At 34.4% G+C, this 17,717-nt stretch overlaps 1 protein-coding gene and 1 non-coding gene across 49 annotated transcripts in view; one reads left to right on the top strand and one right to left on the bottom strand.

The window, feature by feature from the left end:
• Positions 1 to 17,717, top strand: part of MPDZ (multiple PDZ domain crumbs cell polarity complex component) — a 173,420-nt gene that overhangs the window by 76,719 nt on the left and 78,984 nt on the right. For all 48 annotated transcript variants that reach the window (XM_035305744.3, XM_035305723.3, XM_078369109.1 and 45 more), the window contains 8 exons: positions 455 to 638; positions 1,454 to 1,525; positions 5,628 to 5,737; positions 8,548 to 8,694; positions 9,567 to 9,731; positions 11,712 to 11,897; positions 13,009 to 13,218; positions 15,920 to 16,036. In XM_035305744.3, coding sequence (XP_035161635.1) covers positions 455 to 638; positions 1,454 to 1,525; positions 5,628 to 5,737; positions 8,548 to 8,694; positions 9,567 to 9,731; positions 11,712 to 11,897; positions 13,009 to 13,218; positions 15,920 to 16,036 — 1,191 coding nt within the window. The remainder of the gene's footprint in view (positions 1 to 454; positions 639 to 1,453; positions 1,526 to 5,627; positions 5,738 to 8,547; positions 8,695 to 9,566; positions 9,732 to 11,711; positions 11,898 to 13,008; positions 13,219 to 15,919; positions 16,037 to 17,717) is intronic.
• Positions 10,660 to 10,785, bottom strand: LOC118148460 (U6atac minor spliceosomal RNA). The gene has a single exon (XR_004735275.2). It is a non-coding gene; the product is annotated as a U6atac minor spliceosomal RNA (small nuclear RNA).

Here is a 17,717-nt window from a genome sequence, read left to right as displayed (position 1 = left end):
CATTTGCCAGGTCTGGTGGTGTGTGCATGTGGTTCCAGCTACTTGGGAAGATAATAAGGTGGGAGGATCGCTGGAGCCTAGGAGGTTAAGATCGAAGTAAGCCGTGATTGCACCACAGCACTCCAGGCTGGGCAATGAAGCAAGACCCTGTCTCAACAAAAAGGAAAAAAGAAAAGGCATAGAAGCCTGTGCCCCACCCAAGAACTGGTGACTCAGTTTCTAGATATGGTACCCCAGAATCTGTATTAAAATAAACAGAAACCTCTCAAGTGATTCCAGTGCATCCATGTTAATACTGGTTCCCAAATAAATACTAGGGTCTTATTGTACATTCCCTAATAAGGGGAATACTTATTCTCCATTCTTTTCACATTAACAAACTATACAGACACATTTTGTGAATTGTTGATACAAATATCTGTTTATTTAACATGTGACATATCTTTTTTCACAGGTAGATGGTACAAACCTTCAGGGTTTTACTAATCAACAAGCAGTAGAGGTATTGCGACACACAGGACAAACTGTGGTTCTGACACTAATGAGGAGAGGAGTGAAGCAGGAAGCCGAGCTCATGTCAAGGGAAGACATCACAAAAGATGCAGATTTGTCTCCTGTTAATGCCAGCCTAGGCAAAGGTAATCCTAGGTTAATCTGGTTTTTAGTTAGACCTTTATATTATCTGCAATTTTTTCTAATTCCGAAATAACTTACTATTTCAGAATGGTTTTTAATTAATCAGAATGCATTTTACCCTCAACTATTCATTATAAATCAAGGGGGAAAAGGAAGTTTAATAAAGTCAGGATTAACTGGAAGCAGCAATGTGTCTATAAACTATAGAGTAGGCTTTTGACTAGAGCCACTTTCTTCCTGTCCTATTCATTGTTACCATTTTTCAGTTGGAAACAGGCAGTTATTTACCTTTCTGTCTCTGCTTTATTTCTGGATGTCATTGCAATGTTCTTACTTTAGGGGGATATTCTTCTCTCTGGATTATTTATGTGACCTTCATAATAATTCTAAATGTCCAGGCTTTTCTTAAAAGAATTGACTTTAATTCTACATTTAGAAATGTCAGTCATAAGCTGTTTGTATATGAATATGTCTGCAAATTACTGAAATTCCTATGTAGCTCACTGATGGGTGAGTTTATTTAGAAAATCAGACTTTCAGCTGAAAAATGCTGTCTCATTTCTAAAACTGTTGACCATTCTGATATTTATGCCATTTATATATATTGCACTATGAAGAGACAGAGGAGCAAATCACAGGAGAAATGTATTACTTCTTTTCCACTAACGGAACTTTATATTAAGTACATATAGTTATTGAGAAGTTTATGTCTAAAAAACAGACTCTCATGTCGGAGTTCAAATAAATATGGTGGATTTAGAAAAATTCAAGTGTTTGATTATACTAAAGATATAATTAAAATATTTTTATCTTTAAGAAAATTATGAAAAAGATGAAGATTCTTTGTCTTCGAGGAGAAACACCAGCATATTACCAATTGAAGAAGAAGGTAAACATCTAGAGCCAGCTTATTATGTACTTCATTATTTATTTTTTTTAGAAATGATTTTTACTAAAGTGATTAAACCTGTATGGATATATTGTAAGTTACTACAAAAAATTCAAACAGTGATGTTTGTAAATCCCTATTTATAAATGTGACTGAGTGGTCTTACAGATTAAAATATTCAATTTATAGTTAATTTATACTTTCATTTATCATTCACTTATACTTTCTTGCTGAGTCAGTCTATTCTTCCATATTTTTTTTGACTAGAACTCTTTAGGAATTATCTGGTTGTATATGAGGTTCTAATTTAATCTCTTTGTTTCTACACAGCCAACATAAACTAACAGTAATACAATTATAAAGTATTTTAAAATAAACACAGGAGATTCTTTAAAACATAAGCTCTTGGGAATGAAATTATTCAATTTTGGGAGGCTTTTTCTCACTTCTCAATTTTTCAGGGGTTCCAAGTTTTAATATTGGAAAGTTGGTTTGGAAAATAATTGCAGAGAAATTATCACACCTTTTGAGAATTCTCTCAGTGTAAACATAGGACCCACCAAGCTATTTTAAAAAATTTAGGGTAGCATTATTGTTAATATTCATTTTAGAGATGGGTTTTGTCGTGTTGGAGGCCAGTCTTGAATTTCTCACCCCAAATGATCTGCTTGCCTTGGCCTCCCAAAGTGCTGGGATTGTAGGCATGGGCCACCACACCTAGCTGGTAGTGGTATTTTAATACATAGTTTTGCTAGAATGTTGCTGCCCTCTTTTTATTCTGTGTGCTCTGTGCTTCCTTGACCTTTCAGATTGTTTTAGGTACTTGGTAACCTAAACTCACTGAACAGGTTACAAGACTGATCTCCGTCTCTTCATGTGAATTCCTTTTACTCTATAATTATACCAAAACTTTGTTGTTCTTTAACATATTTATTCCTTCATTATTGAATTTTCTACTGAAAACTTTGATTGATTTTTTACTATTTTAAAGGAATGTTTATGTATGCAGACATATTCCAGAAGTTAGATGTATGGAGTTCACATGTACTAATAACATTCTGCCATTTTACACTAAGAAGTAAAGAAATTATTTAGGCTAAAGTGAATATCAAGAGTTGTGGGAAAGGATAAAAATGTTTAGAACATGATACTTGTGATACTAAGTGGGCATGGTGTGGAAGTTGTCTCCAAGGCGCAGAACCATCTACTTTGCTTTGGCGAAGGTAGATAATGAAAAATCAGTCTCTCTCTCTCTCTCTCTCATTGTGTGTGTGTGTGTGTGTTGGGGGGGGGGACATATTGGGGGTGACTGTAGACTTAGAATGAGGAATTAAACAAAATAAAGCACAAACTTCTAAGTGATTTTAATGCATCCACCCTAGTATTATATAATATAATACTATTATTATAGTATTATAATTCTAGGGCAGCAATATAATTCTAGGAAAAGATATTATTGCCTCTTCCACAGATATTTTACTCATTGTGGACAAGTCATTTGACTTTCCAGCAAGATCAGAGGTTTAGACTTTATGATTTTTAAATATATGCCTGAATGAAATCCAGTCTTGGGGCAATTGTGAGAAGATGAGAATGGAGAGTTGTTCTGCTGAAGGTTGGTTGAATATGAATTACAGACTGTTTTTATCAGCAGCATGATTCCCCACTTTTTCCATTCATAATCTTACCTGCTTAAATCACTGCCTTGCTGTGTACACACAGCAGACTTAGAGAAAGGAAGTGTGGAAAGAGATATGACTCTGGACTGACCCTCCTAGTTCTCTTGCAGAATCACTTCAAAGCTTCCCTGCAATCTGTGTTCATCCTTGCATAGTTATTTCCCTCTGTACTGAATTTTTTTATTTGCTTTTGTTATTTTCAATTGATCTATAATAATTGTACATACGTTTGGGGTACAGTGTGATATTTCCATACATGTATACAGTGTATAATGATCAAATCAGAGTAATTAGTATTTTCATCACCTCATAGATTTATTTTTTCTTTGTGTTGTGAATATTCAACACAACATTCTGCTCTTCTGGTGATTTGAAAATATACAGTAAATCGAAGAGTAACATCCACAAGATGGCAGATTAGAAGATTCCTCCCACATCATTCTTCCTATATAAATACAACTAGAAACTATCAAAGACAAAAATACCACCCTGAGTTCACCAAAACTAGGGGAAAAGCAGAGAAACTTCCTCACAAGATAACTCCATAACCTACAAGATAAACGAGTTGAGGCTGATCTGCCCCCTTCCTCAAACTGGCATAATGCCACTTAAGAGAATTTCTTCAGGCTCAGTCTCCAAGACGAGAGGAGGAAATTGGAGGTAGATGTTCAGTCTCTCCACTGGTCTGGTAATCTTTCACTGGAAGTCCACCTAGGTCCCATTCTTGAGAACCATTAGGAGTTACAGAAGGGCTAAAGCACTTGGGGTGAATAGTGAACAAAGATAGAGGCACTGATAACAGTGACTGGCATGCATTGGCAGGTATTCTGCAGTCTGATCAATGGGTATGCCATGTTGAAGAGACTGGATGGTTCCATGGTGCTGCTGGGATACAATCTGTGGGAATATCCCGTCTTTAGCTGGACTTTCCACAAAACCCTGGTGCTCTCATGGAGCCATCTCCTGGCCTAGAAAGAACTGAAAAGTTTGGATTAAGTTTTGGTGCTTGCTTAAGTCTTCCCAAGACTGGGGACCCATGGCAGGGCAACAATATAATTCTAGGGCAGTGTTTAACTTGCAGTGCTCACTATAAGTCTCCCCTAGACAGGAAATAATGGCAGAGTTAGTTCCAGGGTAGTGTTTTAGTTCCAGTACTCAGTATAAATCCTCCCCAGAAGGGAAAAACAACAGCCCAGCATTTAAATTCTGATACTAAATAGTAAAGATCTAATACCACCAAAGAGCACTTGCAAAAACTAGAACAGGTAGCCAACTTCTCAAACGTACCATCATCAATGTAAAGATACAAGGATTGTGAAAACATGGAGAAATAGGGTACCATCAAAAGAAATCCAACAGAGCTCCAGCAGTGGACCCAGAAGAATTGAAGATCTATGAAATGTACAGAAAGTTAAGAATAATTCTCTTAAAGAGGTTCAAGGAATCCCAAGAAAATATGGACAGAAAACAAAATGGAATTAAAAAATTAATTCAGGATCATAATGAAAATCTGACAAATAATTATTTCTTGGTATCTTTTATTTTTATCTTTGTATCTTTTATTTTTTCTTTTATAAATTAAACATACAAAACTTAGAAATAAATCATACAGCAACTAAACCAAAATCTCATTAGAAAGTTTTTATTGAAGCAAATTTGATCAAACAGAGAAACTTAGTGAGCTTGAATATAGACCATATGAAATTACCCTATCAGAAGAGCAGAAAGAAAAAAAGACTTTAAAAGGTGAAGGAGACCTATGAGAATTATGGGATACCATCAAGTGAGCTAACTTCTGTGTAATAGGATTTTTTTCCGAAGGAGACCAGAGAGAAAAAGGACTTTAAACCATATTTAAGGAATTAGTGGCTGAAAATTTCTCAAACCTGGAGAAAGACAACACCAGCCAGCTGCAGGCTTAGAGGTAACCAACTATATTCAATACAAAGAGGAAATCCCCAAGGCACGTCATAATCAGACTAGCAAAATTAAAAAGAATACTGAAAGCATCAAGAGAAAAGAAACATCACATTCAAAGGAGCCCCAATATTGCTGTATTGCTGGGGTACAATCTGTGGTAATATCCCGTAAAAGATATTTCATGCAAATGGAAACAAAAATGAAGAGCAGGAGTAGCTATACTTATGTCAGATAAAATAGACTAAGTGAAGAACAGTAAAAAAATAAAAAGACAGAGTCATTATGTAATGAGAAAAGCATCAATAGGTCAATACAGCAAGCAGATATAACAATTGTAAATATGTATGCACCCAACATCAGAGCACCCAAATATATTAAAAAATCAATAATGGTGAAGGGAGAGATTTACTGAAATATGATTGTAGGGGAGTTCTGCACCCCACTTTCAGCAGTAGACAGATTTTTGTAGTTTGCTACTAACTTAATTGCCTTGACTTTTTCAGGGTATCCATTACTGTCAGCTGAGATAGAAGAAATAGAAGATGCACAACAACAAGAAGCTGACCTGCTGGCAAAGTGGCAAAGGATTATGGGAATTAACTATGAAATAGTGGTAGGTTAGCTTTCCCTCCATAATTTCTTAACTTGCAACTGTATTTGAGCAGACAGTTCAAGGGAATAATAGAGTCAATCATCAGAGTTCCAGAGAAGAATCAAATGTCCAGGCCTTTTTTAGATGACCTAAATGTGGTAATTTAGGTAATAAAAAAAAATTAAGGTTGGAGAAAGACAAGTAACAAAGGAAGTGAAATAAATGGGATTGAAGTTTTGAAACTTGTATTTTATCAGTATTTTAATATTTCCAGTAATATGAATACTATAGATACAAGGAAGGGTTTTTCTGCTTTTTAAACCTATGATTTATAGAAATTAAACAGAATGAGAGTTTCTTTAAAAATAAAACAAAATTATCACGACTTATGAACAGAATCATCAAAGGACTCTTTCCTACTCTTTCATTTACCTTACTATGTACTTACCTTCCTGAAAAACACCTGCATACTTTTTTCATACCACTTATGCTGTGGCGAATGTTTTGTGTTTATTTAGCAGCCTGTATATCTAACATAGCCATTGTGATCTACCATCCCAAAAGGAAGTCTAACAAAATTGATAGAAATTACCAATGTTAAGATACATACCAGCACATTTCAGGAATTTCAAAAGGAAAAATGAAATATTATACTATGTTAGGTAGAATTTTTCATATTTCTTATATTTATATACCTCTAGATGAAAAAGGAGAAAATACAACAGATGACATATATTAATAACAAGCATTTATAGAGTATTTTGTGCCAAGCAGCAGTGTTCTTAGTGTTTCATTTAATACTCATGACCATAATCATCATTTTTTTTTTCATCTGGTGAATTTTTTCATTTGGTGAAAAGCGAGACTTTTTCACTAGAAAAGGTCTCACTCTGTTACCCAGGCTGGAGTACAGTGGTGCAATCATGGTTCACTGCTGCCTTGACCACCAAGCCTCAAACTGTACCCCTGCCTCAGCCTTCCAGGTAGCTGGGACTACAGGCGTGCTGCACCACACCCAACTGATTTTTATGTTTTTTATAGAGTGGGTTTCACCCTGTTCCCCAGGCTGGTCTTAAACTTTTGAACTCCAGCAGTCTGTCCCCCTCAGCCTCCCAAAGTGCTGGGATTACAGGCATGCACCACTGTACCTTAGTATAATTTTTTTTTAAACATTCAAAATGATTAACAGTCAAATATGAATTGAGTAAGTATAGCTGTTATTACCATTTTAAATTGAGTTAAGGAAAAATACATTAAGGTTCATCTTAACAATGGTTAATTTAATATGAAACTTCAGAAATTATTTTCATGGAGGGATAGGGTTAATGTGGCAGGTATGGATAACTGAGACAGCATTTCTTTGTGTGGCAATTGAATAATGAAGGAGACCTTTTGACTAGCCATTTTGTCACAGGCATCAGACCTCAGACTGAACTTTTTAAAAAATTTTACTTTAAGTTCTGGGATACATGTGCAGAGTATGCAGGTTTGTTACATAGGTATACATGTGCCATGATGGTTTGCTGAACGTATCAACCTGTCATCTAGGTTTTAAGCCTTGCATGCTTTGAGTATTTGGCCTAATGCTATCCCTACCCTTATCCCCATTCCTTTGACAGGCCCCGGTGTGTGATGCTCCCCTCCCTGTGTCCATGTGTTCTCATTGTTCAATTCCCACTTGTGAGTGAGAACATGCGATGTTTGGTTTTCTGTTCCTGTGTTACTTTGCTGAGACTGTTGGCTTCTAGCTTCATTCATGTCCCTGCAAAGGACATAAACTTTCTTTTTAATGGCTGCATAGTACTCCATGGTGTCTATATGCCACATTTTCTTTATTCAGAGACTGAACTTTTAACTGCCCTTTGTGTACATGCTTTCTTGGTGGCATTCCTAGTAATCTGTCAAGGGCAGAAGTGTACAATAAATGAAAAATGCCTAAGTTATTTATGGACCTTGGTCAGATCAAGGTAAATAAGACATAGATCTGACTTCAAGTTTTTTGCTGTGTAATGATAGAGCATAAATGAAATCATGATGTAGTGTAACAGGACTAATGGACATTATTGGATGGGACATTCTCAGAGGAAGTGATGTCTAAATTGGGTTTTCAAGGGTGAGAAGGATTTTGTCCAGTATTAGGCTTCAAAGTCAGATGATACTGCTTCTGAAAGTGACTTCTGCACATGTTATCATTAAAATTTGAAAGAGCTCTTGTTAGTGAAACTTTTTTTAGTCCTTTATCCCTCAGTTTCCTTAGCTATAACTATAAAGTAAAAAAAATAAAGTAGATCATCTTTGGCATATGTTATAATTACTGGATTCTATGTGAAAATGAATGGTTTCCTAACATTTTTCTTTATTTAATGTGACAGTAGGAAATTGGAAGTTCATTCTTTTGTTTTAAGCTTTTGATTATTTTTAAAGACCATAATCTCTGGATATAGCATAAAACCAGGAATGTGGGTCTAAGTTCTTTGTTTAGAGTCAAAGCCCTTTTCTAGCTGTGCAACTCTGGTTCTTGTAACTTTTCTGAACTTCATTCTTCTACTTGGGAAACAAGGAGAGAAATTGTACCTATTTATCAGAAACAAATGAGACCTATGTAATGGCTGCTTGCAGCTCGCTGCTTCCTTTCAGTTGGTTAGTTCATGAAGTCAAAAGACAGCAGTACTCTTTCAAAGGAAAAGCCCAAAGCTTTAAAGTTTTACAATACGGTTTTTGAAGCTTTGTGAGTAAGATGACCACTTTTGGGTGAACATAAAACATTAAGTGTGTGCATGAGTAGAAATAGTAGAATATGAAAATCATGGTGATTTTGTTTTTCTTTTCAGGTGGCCCACGTGAGCAAGTTTAGTGAGAACAGTGGACTGGGGATAAGCCTGGAAGCAACAGTGGGACATCATTTTATCCGATCTGTTCTCCCAGAGGGTCCTGTTGGACACAGTGGGAAGCTTTTCAGTGGAGACGAGCTACTGGAAGTAAGGAGCTATATTGTTCCTTCTCCTCCTTAAATAAGACATAGAAAAGGTTGCAAGAGGCTTAATGTGCTGATTAAGTTCTTATTTTAAATTTCTCCTCCAAAGGGATCCTGAGAGAAATCTACAGATAAAAACAACCCAAAGCAGAAATTTTGTATCTTTGTGTACATTTAGCTTTAGACCTAATTCTGTGCCGTTTTTTACTTAGGTCCAGAGAACTATGACAACATTCTTTGAAAAATTTTTAATCTTTATTTTTAGAATAAGTAATATGTTTACATGTTTAAAATCACAGAGAATACAAAGATAAAGAATGGAAAAGAGGCTCCTTTCTATCCCTATCCACCCAGTTCACATCACTCTTCTTTAGGTAACTACTAAACTACTAATCTGTTTCTTTGTAATCTGCCAGTACTTTTAATGCATAAATAAGAAAATTTGAATATATTGTTTTCCCTTATTTTAAAAACACACTAGCATGCAATATATGTCATTTTCTATTTTTTTCACTTTATAATTATACAAAATATCAAAGTTTTACAATATTCTTCTCTTGCTCCTTTTATTCTTCAAAAATATTTTTATTGTCTCTTTTTTCCCAGACTACTACACTGGCAGATCAAACATGGATGAAAGCTAGTGGTTTTTATTTATTTATTTTTTGAGTGCTTTAGAAGCTCCAATTCTAACCATACTTTACACTTGCACATAAATTTAGATGGCATTTCCACAGTTCTCACTGTAATTCTGAGCACAGTAAAACTATGGTAATGACTAAAGTAAAATTTATATTTATTTAATAAAAAGTTGTGTTCACAAAAATATTCATATTATGAAGTGTTGTTTCTTGGACAATGTATCTTTTTTCACAGGTAAATGGCATAACTTTACGTGGAGAAAATCACCAAGATGTGGTAAATATCTTAAAAGAACTGCCTATAAAAGTGACAATGGTGTGCTGCCGTCGAACTGTGCCACCCACCACCCAATCAGAATTGGATAGCCTGGACTTATGTGATATTGAGCTAACAGAAAAGGTATCAGATTTGCGTATATGAGGCTAACTGATAATGGAAAGGTTAAATGGTTTAAAGATTTTTAAGCATTTTTAAATTGGGTTTTGGATTTACTCACGTAGCCCATGGCTTGGAGGATAGGATTTAAAGTCAGACAAATCTGGGTTTGAATCAGACTTGACCACTAGCTGTAGGAAATTGGGCAAATCACTTCATCTTTCTAAACCTCAGTTTTCAAATCAGTAAAATGTAAGTCATGATGCCTGTCTCAGAAAGTTTCCCTGAAGGTTAAATAAGGTTATGAAATCATGTTAGATATTATTGCACACTACATACTTGTTTAATTTATTTGCAGTATTTCTATGAAGTAGATGGTCATATTTGTCTCTGTTTGCAGAAGAGAAAACTGAAGTATGTAAATAGTGTATGAATAGTACATATATGGTAAAAAAATATTTTTACATAATCTACCCAACTCTGCCTGGCACGCAGTTACCACGTAGTGAATGGCTAAAATATGGATGGACACAGCATTTCTGTGTGGATAGGCTTTACTTGTTTATACTATCCTTTTATAATATGATAAATTTGAGTTCATAATGCTATATGTCAGATAGTTTTCTGTGACATTCAGAAACTCACATTTTCCTGTTTTCTTATTCTTTCCAATTCATATCATGATGTCAAGAAATGGAGCTAATCAACTTTTCTGATGGATATACAATACATACCTAAAGTTAAGCTTTGGACTTTGCATAATTTGTGGTCTAGTCAAATCTTATTTAAGATATATTGAGAGATGATGTTAGGATTTGATATATATTATATTTGAATGAATCAGCACAATGGAATGATTTTTAAAATTTTGAAGAATAAAATGCATAGTTTAATATTCATATGTGTCATTAGAATAGGGTAGAACAAGAAATGTAATTACAAATTTTTTTTTAAAAAACGATGGTTAGATGCCACAAAGTAGGTGGCAATGCCTTAACCGTATACGTGTTGTCAGGCCCAAGGGCCTCTTCCATCCTTGTCAAGGGGAGTGCTAACCTTTTTTCCTTTCATACAACACGTAATTCCAAATTTTATAGCACTCAAAGTCTAGCATGCTATGTATATATCCATACATGTTTTTACAGGTATAAAGGGATTATTAAAATAAAACAGATGGGTGTCATCTGCATCCATGGTCCTGGGCTATGCAATAATTGAATAGAAGCAAAGATATTATACAAACTAGAATTTCATCCTCATAAACACAGCTTTCTTTATGTGCATATAGATGAACAAAGCTGAATTCACCTAAATTCTTTAATTTATTTTCACTGAAAGAAGCTAACATTTTGAATCCCTATTTCTGTCAGATGCTTTATAAATGTTATTTCATTTAGTCCTCAGAAAATTCTACGAGATGGGTAACTGTGGAGCCCAGGTTAGGAATATTGCTCAATGTAACTCAGATTTCAAATATTCAAGCTGCTTCAAACTGGGGCAAATCTGTTTTCAAATCATATGTTTTGCCACTGTGTTTGTTGATTTATTAGTGAAATAACCGTATGCACAAGTCACAGCAGTTTAGAACTCGTTAGCATAGAGTATAGAACTTTTGCATATATCCATTTTCTCGTTTTTATTTATTATGCAAATTCTTTTAATATCAAAATAACTTTATATTTTTTTCTGATAATTGAAACACTGATGAAGAAAGTGACAGTCACCCACAATAATGCGGTTGAGAGGTAATCATTGCATATTTTCATAGACCTTTGAATCATATATTTTTAATGTTTGTTAAAACTTACATATTTCTTCATTTTTAACAACTTTCAATAATTACTACCTCAATTCCTAAAGGTTTCATGAAAAGCTGTTGCTACTCTTGTTTGAGAATGTTTTGTTCTGGACAGATGCTAGGAATATCCCTTTTCTTGTGGTGTTGGTATGTGTGTAAGCTAATCTAGTGCCTCTGAAATAAGAGCTGTCTGATGTGTTATCCAGCCTCATGTAGATCTAGGTGAGTTCATCGGGTCGTCAGAGACAGAGGATCCAGTGCTATCGATGACTGATGCAGGTCAGAGCACAGAGGAGGTTCAAGCACCTTTGGCCATGTGGGAGGCTGGCATTCAGCACATAGAGCTGGAGAAAGGGAGCAGAGGGCTTGGTTTTAGCATTTTAGATTATCAGGTAAGTATATCCTACTTAAATTTTTTTTTTTAAAGATGCTGTAAACTAAAGGTATATTGTTGTCAAAGAAAAAGCAGATGGTAGTTTATAGCCTTCAAAGATTTTTTTTTCTAGTCAATCTTTCAAAATAGTGATTTATATGATTCATTGATTATCATAAAGGATTTCTTTTAACATTGAATTCATTGAGCTATTTTTATTTCACCTCTTGAAAATTGGAAGATACATTTTAAGAATATCATGGTAGGATTTTTTTCCTGTTATCTGGAGAGTGTTTGTATTATTTTTATTTCCGTGCTCTTATTTGGTGGCTTATATTTTAATGGTAAGTCATAAAGAAGTAGATATTTCTTTTGTCTATAACATGAGTGATAATTTATAATCTGATATTCCAGTTAATATTTCTGCTCTTCCAATCATTTGACTAAATTTATGAACATACTTAAATTGGTCAAGTTTGGCCTTGTGTCCCTGCCTGCATTGTGTTCTTTGCTAAGGGAGGAGATGGTAAAGCCTGTCTGATAGAGTGCAGCTGTTGCTTCTTACTAATACTGAATCAGAAAGCTACCTCGGATGACTCCAGGAAGTTGTGTTCTTATGGAAGGTTGTTGTGTATCTGAAAATATTTCATTACCACATACTTTCTGGCTTCTCTCTTTGTTCTTTCATTTCGAGAGGCTGGGTCCTACCTTCAGTGCGTGTATATCTAGTAGTGAGTTCATGTTCCATACAGTAACATCCTATTTAACAAATACTTTTGTTAATAATTGATATATTCAACATCTGGCATCCAATGATAGTTATAAAATTTGATAACTTATCAAAGTTGAAATTACGATTTTAAAGTTATCTGTACAATTTAAGAGGTCTACTCAGGAACCTTAGGAAGTGAGGGTGCCATGTTTCAGGTGAGTTCTTCCTAAACCCTCTAAAATAGAGATAACCTTTGCCTAAATAACTAATTAGAAATTTTGTATGGATTTTTTTTTTGGCATGACAATGTTTAGACACTTGAAACAGTTACTCATTCCTTGTAATTTACAGTGACAACCTGTGGAATAATTTTCTTTGTAAAATGAGCTGACTCCTCTTTCCTTTTGCTTTCTGTCAGGATCCAGTTGATCCAGCTAGCACTGTGATTGTAATTCGTTCTTTGGTGCCTGGCGGCATTGCTGAAAAGGATGGACGACTCCTTCCTGGTGACCGACTCATGTTTGTAAATGATGTTAACTTGGAAAACAGCAGTCTTGAGGAAGCTGTAGAAGCACTGAAGGGAGCACCGTCAGGAACTGTGAGAATAGGAGTTGCTAAGCCTTTACTCGTAAGAATTCAGATTTTATTGCTTCCTTTTATATTTACAAGCAAAATGGTTCATAGGTCTACTTTTAGCTGTAGGTGTTCTCATGATTGAATCATGACTTTCAGTACTTTACATCAAAGATTTAATTTCAAGTAATATTTTTAAAAAATAAGGGAAAGAAAATAGACATGAAGTTTATTAATAATGCTCTTTGGTTCACTTTTGACATTTCTTTCTTTCTCCTTCCTTCTTTTCTCTCTGTTTTTTCTTTTTTTCTCTTTCTTGATGGAGTTTTGCTCTGTCACCCAGACTGGAGTACAGTGGTGACATCTCAGCTCAGTACAGTTTCCACCTCCTGGGTTCAGGGACTACAGCCATGTACCGCCATTTCTGGCTAATTTTTGTATTTTGTATTTTTAGTTTCACCATGTTGGCCAGGCTGGTCTCGAACTCCTGACCTCAAGTGATCCCCTACCTCAGCCTCTCAAAGTGCTGGTAATACAGGCATGAGCATCCATGCCCAGCCTTGACATTTTATATTTGATAATAAGGTCGTGATGAATGCAGAATCAAATGTTTTCAAATAAATATGGCTTAAAATAGGTATGCCAATGTAGTGGGTTATTAGAAAAATTAATAGCCTTAACAACTAACAATAAAATCTTTAATCACAGTGGGATAAAGTAGAATCTCTGTCAGAGTGTCTTCAAGTTACTAAATTCAGTTGACTTTAACATATTTGCTGTCTAATTACTGCAGAGTAAGAAATTAAACTTTCCATCATGGGTTCATCAGTTTATGGCTCTTCTCCTGGCAGGAGAATCATAAATTACTCACAAATCATAAATTACTGTAATAATAGAAATAGTTAATGAATCTATGCTACATAAAGCAGTATATTTTGTTAGATAGGGTGATTGCAAATGACACTTGTCATTGTAATGCAGTTATACATTGGAAATGTTCTCAGTATTTGTGGGTTTTTTCCAGTATGTCAATATAATTTTAAGTGAAAAGGCAGATATACCTTTTCTTTAGAAAATGCAGACACACCGGGCACGGTGGCTCATGCCTGTAATCCCAGCACTTTGGGAGGCTGAGGCGGGTGGACCACGAGGTCAAGGGATCGAGACCATCCTAGTTAACATGGTGAAACCCCGTCTCTACTAAAAATACAAAAAATTAGCTGGGCACGGTGGCGTGTGCCTGTAGTCCCAGCTACTCAGGAGGCTGAGGCAGGAGAATTGCCTGAACCCAGGAGTCGGAGGTTGTGGTAAGCTGAGATTGTGCCATTGCACTCCAGCCTGGGTAACAGGAGCAAAACTCCATCTCAAAAAAAAAAAAAAAAGAAAATGCAGACACATAAATATATTTTCATAAGTAGCAGTACGGGTTTGTTGATTCTTGTGAAATAATTTGTTAAAACAGTAAGCTTTGTTAATGTATTTTAAGTGTTAAAGTTTTATGCACCACTTTTTTGTCCGCAGAGAATTCCAGTAGCCTATTAAAATATATTTATGGAAAAAAAAGATAAGGAAGGCAGGTTGATTGAAGAATATGTTAATCCAATCTGAAATCAAACCAGGCTTGTAAAAATCATGACAAAAGAGCACTATGGATAAAATGTAAGAATAAAGATAGGCTATCAAAGACTCTATTTATTAAGATTGGGCCATAAATTTGGTTCTGGTCTTTCTGTTGGACAGAAAGAAATGGCAAATATGACTCAATATAACTTCATTTTACTGTCCTCAAGGTGAAACCATACCAGTTATTCAGAAGTAATCTTTTTTCTATTTAGTTCCAAAATAAATTTCTGTTATGACAGTATTTGATATTTAATTCAGTAAGCATTGCAGTACATGATAAATAACTCTACTTCCTAAAGTGAGGCTTGTTAAATATTAAACTCACATATATGGACAAAGAAGAAAAATAGTATTTTTTTTCCCCTTATGATACTTCTTCTGAATGTTTTGCTGATACCAGGTGATGTAGGCAAGCTGATGAGCTAAATATTTTAGCCCATTCTGTATGAGAGTAGAATAAATTTGTTAGCTTTTCTGTCAATGTGACCAAGTTGGAATATAATACCTCGAAACTGCAAGTTAAGCACACTGTGTACGTGTAGAGATTTGTTTTTGTTTTGTTTTTTAAGCCATGCTTAAAATATGCTAAATTGAATTCACTGTAGGGTTTAGTGACATTCATTTTCAAGTAAATGGAATTATTTAAAATAATATTTTATAAGGGATGACAAGTTGATATTTCTTTTTAATATTTTATTTTTCTGCAATTTCTTTTATTTCTTAAAACCTAAAAGTTGTTTCATTTCTATATTAGGAAGTCATTGTTTGACCAGAATATTTTGCAGATAAAAATAACTAGAAGATTATTACAGAATTTAAAAAGATAATTGATTTAGAAAAATAATTTTTTATAAGAATTAAAAATTAGTAGAAAGGGATTCTCATCCAACAGGTGATTTTTATATTAGAATAAATAATCCTCATTGTCTCTTATCAAATAAATATTAAATATGAATATCAGATTTCATATTTACCATTCTATGTGAAAGTCATATAATTTGAAAACTTTCCTCTTTCTTTCTCTTTCCCCATCACTTTTCCTACCTTTACCCCTCCTTTTCCCATTTCCTTTCCTCTTTGCTGTTCTCTCTCTTTTCCATGAACTGGTCCTTGAACACCCATTTTCCCTGCAGCTTTCACCAGAAGAAGGTTATGTTTCTGCTAAGGAGGATTCCTTTCTCTACCCGCCACACTCCTGTGAGGAAGAAGGGCTGGCTGACAAACCCCTCTTCAGGGCTGACTTGGCTCTGGTTAGTGGCTATGACTTATCAAGCTTTCTTTCAGAAACCTTGTGTGTCTAAATTTTCCTTTCAGAATATTCTGAAGAAATCTGTATTCTTTGTTCATCATTATATTTTGGAAAGATAAACATGTTTTCTCCAACTTAGTTGTCACAAATGAAACTGGGAAGAAAAACCTTAATCAATATGAAAAATATTTGTGAGGAAAATTTAATTAGCGTTGCATTGTGGCATTATGTAGAATTAATCTTTGTACCATATCTAAGGTTATTGGAGTTTTTGTTTGCTCCAACTTCATACTTAGATATCTCTAGGCATTCTTTTAACTGTGTTCAGTATTCAGTCACAAATCAGTGTTTTGGCTGTATTTAATGAGGTAATAGGTATCTTTTTTTGTTAGCTCTTAATAGTGTGAAAAATCATATAAATTGGTTCAGTTATTAAGAACATTACAGTTTTAAGGAAAGGTAAAGTCCATGTTTTCTGTAAATACATTGAAGTAAATATACTGATTTACCAGAAAAATTTAAATTAAAATTTTATTTCTGTTTGATGTTTAAAAAAGTATCCATTGGAATAAAAGTATTTGGAGCCACTCTGCTCTGAAGAAACTTTTTTCCTGGTACAGGGTACAATGCTATATGAATAACTAAAGGATAAAGCTAAATACCAGGCGTAAATATACATGTGACATTTACTTATTATAAATACAAGTAGTACATGCTGGTCAATTTACCCCGACTGTTAGAGCTAGGTTCCTGACTTAACTTTTTTTCTGGGGCAAATCTTGTGCCCTGTTGCTAGAAACGAATACACTTGCTTTTTAAATATTTGTTTTAATTTTGTTAGTCTAGAGAAATGTTTAAAACCTGTTAAATTCTTCATTATATATTTATGACTGTGCACACCTTGATTTAAAGCAGAGTGAATTATTTCTTTGACTATATATACATTTTGCTGATTCTAATTTTGGGGGAGACAATTCTTTTTGTTAGTATTTTAAAATTGCACGCTCTCGAAATAGCCATTTGAAAAGTTTTGGTATATGTTATAATAAATGCAATAATTTCATACTGTAATATTTAAAATACCAGGTAACTTACGGCCCTGCTCTCCATGGGTGTTATGTCAGAACTTCAAAACTTGATAGCTTAAATATATACAGTGAATTACATAAGGTACTGTGGTGTTAAATAGTACCCAGACATAGAAAATACTTTTTGATTGTTGCAGGGTACATATATTATATATGATTGTTTCTAAAATACTGGAAGAAATAATATTCTCTTTAGAGTTTACATGGCTTCCTTGAACCTCTTCAAATGGATGCCAATCAAAAGGAAGATTAGTTCCACTTTTATGTGAACTTAGCATCTTATAATGGTAATATGCATCCTGGGTCTTCTCCCTAGCCAGCTAAGTAATCTTGGACTGGTCACTCAGCTTCTTTGGGTCTTAGTGTTTAACTCTACAGTATATAGACAATTGATTGGGTCTTAGTGTTTTATCTCTACAGTAAATAAATGAATTGATTCTCCTAAGATGCAAAGCCATCAACAGTAGACATACAAATTATATTGAGGTATTCTTTCCTTAATGTTACTTAAATATGTATTGTAATCTATGACACCAGGCTTAGTTAACACTGTCTAGATTGTTGTACATTATGTGTATTTGTAAGGGTAAACCT

Source organism: Callithrix jacchus, chromosome 1 (assembly GCF_049354715.1).
Source record: "Callithrix jacchus isolate 240 chromosome 1, calJac240_pri, whole genome shotgun sequence".
Classification (NCBI taxonomy): domain Eukaryota; kingdom Metazoa; phylum Chordata; class Mammalia; order Primates; family Cebidae; genus Callithrix; species Callithrix jacchus.
Note: the sequence above shows the minus strand (reverse complement) of the source record. Positions and strands in the feature narration are given on the sequence as shown.